This window comes from Xenopus laevis, chromosome 3L (genome assembly GCF_017654675.1).
Source record: "Xenopus laevis strain J_2021 chromosome 3L, Xenopus_laevis_v10.1, whole genome shotgun sequence".
In the NCBI taxonomy this organism is placed as follows: domain Eukaryota; kingdom Metazoa; phylum Chordata; class Amphibia; order Anura; family Pipidae; genus Xenopus; species Xenopus laevis.
In genome coordinates, this window is record NC_054375.1 from 28,765,741 (window position 1) to 28,778,212 (window position 12,472).

The 12,472-nt window shown below is 38.8% G+C and overlaps 1 protein-coding gene across 2 annotated transcripts in view; it reads right to left on the minus strand.

Annotated features, from left to right (window-relative positions):
• Positions 1 to 3,905: 3,905 nt before the first annotated feature.
• Positions 3,906 to 12,472, minus strand: part of sar1b.L (secretion associated, Ras related GTPase 1B L homeolog) — a 39,981-nt gene continuing 31,414 nt past the window's right edge. The window contains 2 exon segments of one of the 2 annotated variants that reach the window (NM_001087455.1): positions 3,906 to 5,788; positions 9,987 to 10,118. In NM_001087455.1, the coding sequence (NP_001080924.1) occupies positions 5,672 to 5,788; positions 9,987 to 10,118 (249 nt within the window). In that variant the 3' untranslated portion in view covers positions 3,906 to 5,671. 2 annotated transcript variants of the gene reach the window in all.

Below are 12,472 nucleotides of genomic sequence, written 5' to 3' on the forward strand. Positions count from 1 at the left end.
AAGTAGGACCAGGGCCGCCAATCACAAATCACTGGGCCCCAAACAACAACATTTTCTGGGCTGAGACCACCAAACTTTCAAGGGGGGGACCCCAGCCACCGATATTTTTTTAAGTTTTAAAAGAGTTGTTCACCTTTGACTTAAAGGAAAACTATAGCCCGAAATGAATACTTAAGCAACAGATAGTTTATATCAAATTGAATGACATATTAAAGAATCTTACCAAACTGGAATATATAGTTACATAAATATTGCCCTTTTACATCTCTTGCCTTGAACCACCATTTCGTGACTCTAACTGTAACAGGAAGAAGTGAGGAAGCAAAAGGCAAAACTCTGTCTGTTAATTGGCTCATGTGACCTTACATGTGGTTTGTATGTGTGCACAGTGAATCGTACGATCTCAGGGGGCGGCCCTTATTTTTCAAAATGGCAATTTTCTATTTATATTTACCCAATGGCACATACTACTAGAAAAGTATATAATTATGATAATGGTTCATTTACATGAAGCAGGGTTTTACATATGAGCTGTTTTACTCAGTATCTTTTAATAGAGACCTACATTGTTTGGGGGGCATAGTTTTCCTTTAATTTGCAATTGGGTTTAGTTTTTCATTATTTGTTGTTTTTGAGTTATTTTGCTTTTTGTTCAGCAGCTCTTCAGTTTGCAATTCCCACAATCCAGTTGCTATGGTTCAAATTACCCTTGCAACCATGTATTTATTTGAATAAGAGAATGGAATATGAATAAGAGAGGCCTGAATAAAATGATGAGTAATAAAATTAGCAATAACAATAAATGTGTAACCTTACAGAGCCGTTGTTTTTAGATGGGGTCAGTGACATCCAGGGTCGGACTGGGCCCGATGGGCCCCTGGCTCTTGTGGGCCCCGTCAGCCCAGATCCACAATTTGGAGGCTTGTTAATCCTGCAACCTCCCTTTGTGGGGTGGTCGCGGCAAAAACATTGCGCAAATGCATATACTCGCACAGTGTCCGATTGGGCCCCCCAGCCACAAACTACTCTATGCCAATACCTCCTCCACAATAATTAAAAAACTATAAAAAAAAAATAATAATTATGTAGACCAATTGAAAAGTTGCTTAGAATTGCCCATTCTATAACATACTAATAGCTGACTTAAATATGAACCACCCTTTAAAGTAATAGTAACAAAAAAATGGGGCAGCCATTCAAAAGCTGAAAAAAGAGAAAAGGCACAGGATACACAGCAGATACCAGATACGCTCTGTAGTATACACTGGGGTTTTTCAGAACTTACTGTTATCTAATGTGTATCCTGTGCTTGAATGGCTGTCCCCTTGGCTATACAGCAGCTTATTTATATAAACTATAGTAGCATTTCTGAAGCAAATACACCAGGTTTACCAATGCAGGGCAGCACTACGTTATATTGTTATTCCATTAACACACTTTAATTTCTTGGTGTTACTGTTTCTTTAACAGGGAAAACTTTTCACAGGGAGCATGTGCACTTACGCCCACATGCACGTCAGCTATCAGGGGGTCCTTTACTTTGTGTGCTGCACGCTGAGCCCCAATAAAACACTATCTTGTTACGCAGCTGTATCACTCATGTATTTTTAGGGATATTATACCCACTACTGTATAGGCGTTCTATAACCATATGAGGGTACAAAGCTGCAGGTTGAGTTATACATGTATTGTAAGAGATAATGTACCCCCCTACTGTAAGTGATAAGTGATAAAGTCACTGAGGGGTTCTATAACCATATAAAGGTACAAGGCTGCATACTGATTTATACAGGGAACTCCATATTACCATTCATGTATTCGGAGGGAAAATGTACCCCCTTTTGTCAAATGTAAGGATATTATAAATCACTGAGAGGTTCTGTGACTATATAAAGACAAAAGACTGCAGGCTAAGTAATACAGGTAACGCTAAGTTTAACTCGTATTATGAGAGATAATGTACCCTCTAGTGTAAATGATAAAGATATTAGAAGTCACTGAGGGATTTTGTGACCATTTGACATACAGTAATTATATTGGAAAAAATAATATACAGGCCTAACTAGGCATCTACTGTTCAGGTAATGGGAATAGAAACATAGCAACACCACACAACTAGTAGGCTACTTAACCCATTTATTCACAGCCAAATTGCAGTGAGCATAAAATCATTGGTTGGGGATATACAATTTGAGCTGTTGAAAATTGGTTTACACACCCTGAATTTTTTGCATGTTTTTATTCACTGGTGGCCAGCATCTAATCTGGTTGGTTGCTTTCCGTGCATACGTATGACATCACTACACACAGGTATGAAGCCTGCCGCCAGGCCAAGGTATTTTGGCACCCTAGGTAAGGGCTTCAATCAGTGCCCCCCACCCGGTCCTACATTACCATTTCCCACCTTAGCATTCATATTGTCCCCTGTGCCAGTAGCCATTATGTTGCCCCCATTTGTACCTGTGCCAACCGCAGTCAATCTCTCAGATTGCCCCAATTTTTACCTGTGCTAGCATAAGACAAAGCATCCATCATAGTGTTACCCTCGGCCTGTAATTATGCCAGCAGCAGCCAGAACATCCACAATATTGCCTCCAAATATGTACTTCTGCAAGCAGGAGCCAAAAATCCATCAAATTGCCCACAAATATGTACCTGTGCAAACAGCTGCCAAGAAGGAGGTGGGGAGTGCCCGCAGTAAAATCACGGGCAAGAGGGGGTTGGAATAGGCAGTTTATAAAATTGAAAACAATGAAGGCCAAGCAAACCATGGTTAAAAAAAGAAAACAAAGCCCCATAAAAGTGCGCCCCCATCATGATTGCGCCCTAGGCGGGCGCCTACTCTGCCTACCCCTAGTTCCGGTCCTGCCTGCCGCATTCAGAAGGTCAGAAGTCGGTCAACTCTGGAACATGATGTCAGAAGCAGGTTAAGAAAAAGAAGAAGCTATGGCTGAGGAGAAGGAAACAGACTTACACCGAGAAGGAAAAGTAAGAATTCTTGGCTTTTTTTGTTATACCCCTGGCCCCCAATGCTAATTTAATAAGGGTCCCCTGTCCACTAATGTTGTTGAAGGAATATTCAAGAAATTTGCAGCCAGCCGGTAGTGCAGATTTTCAGCAGGAGACAAATCTTCATCTTTTATTAGTTTTGACCCAGGGATTAAACCAAATGACTCTTAAATGCAGAAATATTTGTGCAAAAAGTAGTCTACCTTGACGTGGTGGCAGGCTTACAGTAATAATCTGTTTCCAAAAGTGTGTTATTTAAAGTTTGAATTTTGACAGTCCTATGTTAGTATTCCGTTCTGCAAATAATGGTTTATGGACAAAATCTCCTGCTTATATGTAAATAAATGAACAAATGTATATGTATATGTTCACATACCTCACTGCCACTACTTTTATGCAAAGTTTTTTTTAAATCTTTTCAGGCTGACTTGTCATATTATTTATTTATTTAAGTTGTTTTCTTCCCCACAGTAAGCCTCAGAGGAGAACATTACTATAATAATGATAAGCAATAAAATAGACACTGAAAAAGAAGAGAAGTCTTTTGGTCTAGGGGAACATCTCTCCAAAATTCTTAATTAAAGGGCCACTACTCCTTAATTCTCCCACCCTGTTTCTTTTAATTTCCCCATGCTGTTGGACTAGCATGAAAACAATCTATTAAGTTAAAATGAGGCTTAAACTTCGTGATGTGCCCGCTGTGATTGGCTGACGAAAGTTATTATATTAACATATGCATTAATGTTTCCCCCCGTATCTATACTCTATAGTAAATATTACTACTATATATTTTTTTTTAATTGAATAACTATTAAAAGAAATACATTTTTATGTTCAATCTCGTCATTTTCTCCACAAAATTTGCAAAGTACTATTGACAAACTCAACAACTGAAATAGATACGGCCGTTTATTGCTTACAATATTTTAAATAAAATCATTTTATACATGCCGTATATTTTTAATAAAATATACGTTTCTCACTTTTTGTGAACATATTTCCCATTTATGGGATTCATGAATGTTTATAATTGTATAAAAATCTATGTATATTATCTGTTAATTATGAAACTATAGCAACTGATAAAATTGCTGTGTGTTAAATATGTAATTAATGTTTAATATGAATGAGAACCAGAAAACAAAAAGCTGTTTGACTGTTTATATCCATTATTCGCATCACTGGCGCAGTGAGTTTTGCAGGAAGAATTATTAGCAGGCCCCTGATGTTGCTGAAAATCATTAAAGAACTATGATTTTCACCACTGGGGACTACAATTATGAACATAATTTCCAGTCTCGTATGTACCTGTAAACATTTCAGAATAAAAAATATGGATGTTGCCCTTGATCTGCCCCAACCATGTTAAGTTACACCCCAACCAAGAGAAACCCTGCCTTTTAGGGTGAGTGAATTTGTACTGTCCTTTTCTACTGCTTCTGATCAGTCTGATTTTGTTTTGTTTTTAAAGGTTTAGGGGACCATTAACACAATAAAAAGAGAAAGTCTTTACACGTAGTGGATAGTATTTTTGGTTCTTTGAATTTGCAATACCCTAATGTTCCTAGTATTATTTGTCCCAAGCAAAGAAAATGTACTATTCTTATAATATCTTCTCATGTGAAATCAATTGACTGGAACCTAAATGGTTGTGAAATCAGTATAGGTGTGTGTTACTGGTTAATAATTCTAGCATAGTAGCAGAAACCCACTAGATGGCAGATGCCACAACTTGTGTGCAATTTTTCACTTTGTTTCCATGTTAAATTACATGCAAGTTGCATTCATGTTTTGGTGTGAATTGCGTCCTTTTGAACACGCCGATGCATGCTCGTGGTAAGCTCCATTAATGCAATTGAGTTGTATGTTTAAGAGCGGCACACAAACTTAACCCTGGAAGCAGCAGCTCCTGGAGGCAAGTGCAGGGTCGTACTGGGCTGGCTCTTTTGGGCCCCGCCAGCCCAGACCCACTCCCTCTCGTTACCTCCCTCCCTGACACACCCGAAAAATGTAAGCGGGGTGGGGGGGGAGTGGTTGGCGGCAAATGACTTTGTGGCTAGGGGGCCCAGTGTAGTGGTGTAGTGGCCCCTGAGGCTGCAGGCCCAATGGGCTTTGGGCCCCCCAGTCAGATGCTGGGCAAGTCTTAAGGGCTTCCTTGCCTCTGTGCTCCCTATACCTTCTTTATGGATAGAGAAGGATCTAGTGTTTGTGGATAGACTGAAGTACAAGTATAGATGCAAGTGTGAATAATGTTAAAAATGTGACCAACTTGGCCTGCAGTGTAGTGCTTGTGTTTGTATATAAATAATTTATAGTAGTACTAGAAATGTACTGTTAGACAGGAGAGGATGACCTGTTTTCCAAAATAAATGATCTGCTAACCCAAGGTTCCTAAGTTAATATGTGACATTTTTGACAGGGGTGTTTGCCAAAAAGTGTTGTTTTTTTTTCAAATTTGATGTTGAGTGCACTGATAGTATTTTCACTAGTGATACCTAGAAATTTTTACATATAACGGGTACCAATAGTTTGCTGTCTTTTACATGAAATAGCTGTATTGTATCACCCTGCAGCACTGCTTTCCTTAATAAAAGTCAATCAAGTTTGAGTTATAGATCCAGAACAATTAAATAAATGATGGAATTTAATATACAACGTGTCATCAATGAATGTACTGCGATAACCATCGGAACCCTTCCCCATAGCCTTGTCTCTTCAGAATACTGCACATGAAGACTTCCAGAGGTCTGTTTGTCAGCTGCTTCTGTGGCACTTTCCCCTGAAACAAGGCAATCAATGAACAGTTTATTAAAACATTTAAGTTTTTAGCCTCATTGAAAGTGAATAGAACAATGCGATTCTCACTTATGTGTGAGGTTTTTTCCACCAAAAATTGCACTAAGAATATTATCTCATTTTTTTTTCTTATATAAGGTACTGCTTGAGGAAAAAACCCCAGAAAAATCATTCATGTTTTTTCAACTTTTTTTCGCCACAAACTCAGTCTAATTAATAAGGCCGCTAGCGTGTGCACCCGTAAATAGTAAATGAACCATTAAAATGTTATAATCAATGAAGAAGTTAGTTTTTCTCCCTTTATTAAAAAGTTATTTTGTGGATAAATCAGCTGTATTATTTTATGTACTGTGTTTTTTAAATGGTTGGTTTACCTTAATTTTAGTATGCCATAGAATGCTAGTTCTTAGCAACTTTTCAGTTGGTCTTAATATTTTTGTTTTTTAATTATTTGCTTTCCTATTCTGACTTTTTCCATTTTTCAAAATAGGGCCACTGACCTTGGAAGCCCAAAAACATTGCTCTTTGAAGCTACAATGTCACTGTATAATTACTTTTTATTAGTTATCTTTCTATTTAGACCCACTCCTATTCATATTCCAGTTTTGCATTTAAATCTAGTTGCTAGGGTCATTTGGACATTAGCAACCATATATCTGCTGGAATTCCAAACTGGAGATCTGCCAACTGAATGTAAAGCTAAATAGTTAAATCAAAAGAAAAAAATGATGACCAATTGCAAATTGTTTACAAATAGCACTTTCTACAAAATACTAAAAGTAAATTTAAAGGTTAAACCATTACACTTTTTCTCATGGGACTTAAATTAGACTCAAAGTCCAAGAATTGTTTTAGTATTACAAGCCTCACTTTAATTACACATATCTGTTTTGGGAGGAAACATCAATTTGTTAAAGGGATCTTGGAAACCCATCCAGTGTTGGGTCCTGAACCCTCAGGTAAAGAATCCCTGATGGCAGTGCACTGCTAAAAGGAATTCACACAAAGGGTGTAATATTGTTGTTTTTTTACATACATTGGGGCTCATTTATAAACACTTGGCAGTAACCCATAGCAACCAATCAGTGAGTGGCTTTTTTCAGCCAGCTGCAGGTTGAGCAATGTAAGCAGGCCTCTGGTTGCTATGGGTTACTGCCCAGGTGCAAATTTGCCCAGTGTTTATAAATGAGCCCCAGTGTGTCTAAATCTTAGCATTTAATATGTAGACTGCATTGGTACTGTGCCAGTAGTGTTCAGTAATATAAATATACTTGTGTAGATGCATATGCCTCAACTGAAGAGCTCAGTATGCTACTTATTACTATATGAATGTATATGTTGGCTTATGATGATGCTATATAATTTTGAAGCAATGATACATGGTACGCAGGCCTGGACTGCAATCTGTAGAACCTGGTAAATGCCAGAGAGGCAACTGTGAGATGTCATAGTCACTATTTGTTTGGTCTGTGTTGGAGTTTTGGAGGCCTCAGGCACTACGTGTTATTATTAATAATAATAATACTTTAAAAAAAAACATGAATTCTGGTGGAGCTCTGGTCACTACAAGTGCTCTCCTCATTGTAAAATATGTAGTTGTGAGAGCAGACTGCTTTGTGTAGACTAATCAGACACCATGTTCTACACCATTCAAGAGCAAAACAAGTTTCTCAACCTTCTTTGCTATGGTCAATTGTACTCTCCATTTTCCATATCTCTTGTATTGGTTAGCGGTTGTTTTTTTTTGTATGTAATCTATACATTTAATATATACAGTGCTGTGGAATATGACCGGGCCTAGGGCGGCAGGATTTTATGGGGGCGGCATGCTGCCCAACCACACCCACATTGGTTCAAAATCACAGGGGATGCGCTGGAGATAAAATCATTTTTTAAACTATCCATGCGCCAATCCCCATTGGTCCGGATGATGAAAATTTGCACAAATAAAAGGGAGGGGACAGGGGAGATTAACGGCAGTGGACCTAGGGGCTCCCACTATGTAAATCCAGCCCTGATTCCCCCAGAGTAGCAGTCGGCACTGTGGCTCATGGTGCTTTTCAGCTGAACATTTTGCACACTACTTTTTTTATTCAAAACAGCACAGTGTTTTTTTTAATTTTTTTTTTTCACTGCTTTCTGGCTGGACAAAGAAAACTTGATTGGGGCTCTGATTTCACAGCACTTTATTATGCACTCCTTATCTGGAAGGGATGAGCAGCCCTTGATCTCCTTCACCACTGTTGCCCTGAGGGAACAAGAATATTTCTGGCTGCCAGGTGAAGGGTTGTCTGAAGACCTTTGCCCATGCAGGCCTTCTGGACGGGGATATTCGAGGCCTCTATTTTTTTTTTTTTTTTTTTTTTTTTTTAAAGGGCTTATAGATTACCACAACCTTTTGCACTCTGCCCTCTGCCCAGTAATTAGAAACAATGCACTCCAGGCTTCCTATAAAAAACGAATCTGTAGATGGGACCTGATCACAATCTACCCTAGCTGTACTATCAAAGGGACACTGGTCACCTTAAATTCACCTGAAGTAGACAGTGATGTTTTGAGACAATCTGCAATTGGTCTTTATTCTATGACATATGTAGCCATATTCTGCTACTGCAGGAAATCTAACACTGGTTTCTTTCTTGTGGCGCTACAGGAGTCCTGTGTCTCTGCTTCATGGTAGAGCAGGTACACCCAGAGTCAGGACAGACTGGGCTGTAACACCCTCCCAGGAAACTTTTCTCATCTGCAATCAGTTGAAGGTTTAATTGCAGGACACTGTAACTTTAAATATCCATGATGCTGCCAGCCTGCCAGCCAGGAGCAACTTTACATGATATTTCAGATGGGGTTATCTCTGAACTGTTGGGGGGTCCCTGAGGACTCTCTTTGGCTTTTTGTGCCCTTAGAAGAGCATGCTTTGCTTTTCATTGCCCTGACAAGGACCCCCTTTCCTTCCGCACATTAAATAGAGTGTGCTTTTCTGCCACTGGGGTTCCCTTCTGACTTTTCACACACACAGTAATATGTGGGAGCTTGCAGCACCTTGCTTTCACTCTGCTGCTTCTCCCTCACAGCAGCACTTCCTGTTTCCTGTCAGCTCACGGGGGTGGGGACTCCTTCCCCTCCTTACATGCAACAACCAGGGTTGCCAGGTTGGTGTTTTCCAGCCAAATTGGGCTACTAATTTAAAGGCCAGGTGGGTTTTGAAAGTACAAATTAGCCAAGGTATAGATTTGGGCTACTTTTTGGGCCTTTGGCTGGTTTGTTCTTTGATAAACAGCCAAAGTTTCTTCTTGACCTAATGTTCCATGCCTGCGTTGGGGTTGGGGTCTGTACCCAGTCTCCTCTCACTCTTAAGCATTCTCACATTTTCTGGTGACTTTCAACAATTTCAGACAATTTGGGGCAAAAATCTTCTGGCCACCAAAATGTCTGGAGGTTGACTTGTTTTACCAATATTTGTTGAAATTGTATATGAATTAGGGCCTTAGGGGACCCCTATAGCTCCTGGGCCCCCCTCGCCTCTGGTGACGGGCGAATCTGTCCCATTTTGCTTCATGGAAAAATATGTGAAACAGTGAAAATCTGAAAAAGGAGTTTTTTTTCACATATATTCATTTATTTTGTTAGACTTTTATTTTTCACTGCACATATTGTGCTATTTTGGGCTACTTTTGAAGTACCTCTTGGCTAGTTTGTGGCTGGTTTTGAAAATTAGACCTGGCAATTCTAACAACAACACAGAGGAAAGACAAGTATACCTAGCTCCCCTACACATACTAAAGGCTAATGTTAAGGAAACTATCCTGTTTCATGCAAGTGCATGAGTATCGCCCCAAATGTAAACCTTTGAAAACTATCTTTCCTAGAATTCTTGACATTTTAATTGACCTCACCTTGCCCTATGACAGGAGCCAGCCTGGATTTGTGTCATACAGTATATTGCATAGTGTTAAGATGTTGATGTGTATTGTAATTGCTGTTTTTTTCACACCTTTATGAATATAGGCACCTGCCTACTCATCCTTCCTGTTAAACCACCAGGTATACAGACATTCAGGTTTTGTTTCTGTAAACCACAATACATGCAGCAATCCCATAACATTACAATCCCAATCAGACTAGCGCAATGTATAAATGATCTGTAGCAGGATGTTCGCTTCAAGCAGTAAATACCTTACCTTGCCTGTTGTCTGTCCATAGATTCCAAACAGATGCAGTAGCCTCTCTTCACTAATAGCTTCAGGTCTGTCAATCTTGTTGCCGAGTAGCAGGATTGGAACATTGGCTATAGTTTCGTCTGCCATCAATGCCTAAAATGTAAGTATTCCAAAGCAGTGGTCAGCAACCAATCACTTTTTTCGCTGGTTTTAAACTAATTAACACAATCTTTCATGAAAATCAGAGTGTGTGCTGTATTAGTTTTGTCAGTGTATTTTATATCAAATGGGTAAGCTGTCAGTTCCTTTACTGAATGAGTGCTGGATGCATAGTGCCGCCTCCCAACAGAAGTAGTGGTAATAATACAGTGAAGGAATTAAGTAGTAAATGGGATACAAAATGGGATTTAAAAGGTTTATAATAGCCATGTTATAAGAGGGTCATGGTGCTCCATGTTGCAAAATGTGCTTTATTAACCCTAAACAGCCAACACTACTATTTTGTGGCTGCCACAATGGTACACTACCCAACCAGATAATATTTTAAATTGTAAAATGGAGAGCAGAAAGTACTAACCACAGCAAATACAACATCACATATTCTAGTAAAAATACTGCTCTTTTATGCAAGAAAAACTATATTTATTAAACTGGATGGGGCAAAAAAGATCATGCAAGTTCCAAAAGTGTAGTGAGACTAGCCCTTACTTTAAACTAACATGAGGGAAAATCCTATTTCCTTACTAATACAGTAATTCCTTTCTGCAAATAAGATGCTTCTGTTGGCTGTGCCCCTGTCCTCGACACTATCACTGGACTCTTGAAACTTAATAAGTGTATTTTATTATTTACTGTGTTCTAATAAAAAAGACATTAACAAACTGGACTGCTGCAGAACATGTTAAATAGTTAAAATACGGAAAAGAAAATATCAAGATTAACCGCATACTGCTATTATTAATCTCACAGTAGGTGCCAATATATAATCAGGATATTAAGCAGCACATTAAGGTGGCCATAGACTTAACAATTACGATCTTTCTTGGAAAAGATCTTTCCAAGAAAGATCTTCGTTTCAATACACATGTGTAGAGCTCAATCGTCAGATATTCAGGTAGATATACGGGAAGAAACAATAGAATTCTACCTGTATCTGACGATTCAGCACTAACAATGGTCGATGTTTGGGTGCCTTCAAAGGCAACCGATCAAAATTTTCTGTCCAGCCCGATCGACGAGCCGACCAATATTCAAGTCTTCTAACCGATATCGGTCGGCTCTTTTCCCACCCATCCAACCCACGAGCTAGGGTCGGTTTGACAATTTGTCTATTTACTGTTTTTTACTTTGCTGCTTTACAAAACTTGTAGTACTTATAGTCTTAAAATAAGCATCTGCTCTATAGAGTTGTAGTTTTTTCAATGCTTTTCTCTCCTAAGGGAATACGTTTAGAACAGTAATGGTTGAATGTCATTGTAATTGACAACAAATGAACAAAAATGATAATAGACACGAAGCTCCTTTACACTGGTGATTGCTTGTCTTCTAATAAAATACTGTTATGAATGCTGCTAGTAGGACCCATGATGTGCAGATGGATTCTACAATACTAACAATGTGCGAGGAGAGGATAAAATGTAGAATAAACCTTTCAGGTTGTGTATAGCCTACCAGTTATGTAAAATATGCAGGTGAATTTATGTTGAAATATGAGAATTTACACACAATTTATATAAATATATATCTTTCTCACATTAATATAGTATCAAAATGATTGGTGTCACCTTTACATAAAGTTAACACTCCCAGCAGTGTAAAGAAACATCTGAAGTGAAATTGCTGTAACCAAACACTAGATAAATAAACTCCTCTTATGAAATGTAAACAGTTTGCTGCTAAAAGTGACATTTTCCTTCAGGGGATAAGCTTGTCTGAACATTATATAACTATAGTTGAGTCTTGTTGCACACTAATACTAATGCAAATTTTTCCTATCAGAGCTGATTGCTAGATTGCAAGACTAACATCATATACGCATTAAGCATTGGGTCATCCAGAAAATTTTAGTGAAAGTAAAAAATAGATCAAGTCTTGATGGTGAGATTTCTGGGTTGGAAAGGGGGCAGAATTTGTGGAGAGTGTCCGTGTGTGGTGCTTTTTTTTACATTTGAGCCCCATTTTACTTCCCAGTGATCCAGGTGACCAGTGGCCTAATAATTGGGGTGGCTATATGGCAATGATTTGTGGTGAGGGGGGAAAGCAGCGGGCTCTACGACCCTGCGAACTAGGGTCGCCCAAGACTGAAACCGGGCCTTCTACTAGGAGGGAGAGCTCTTCTAACTTAATAATATGGGGCTCTGTGATAACTGACAGTACCCTGACTTCTGTAAATGTAACTACATCCCACAAATTCCATCTAGTTGGTTATATAGTCTCAAATGGTATCCTCAACACAGATCTTATACAAATAAATGAATGACAAAATAAAGATAAATCATTGTCATAAT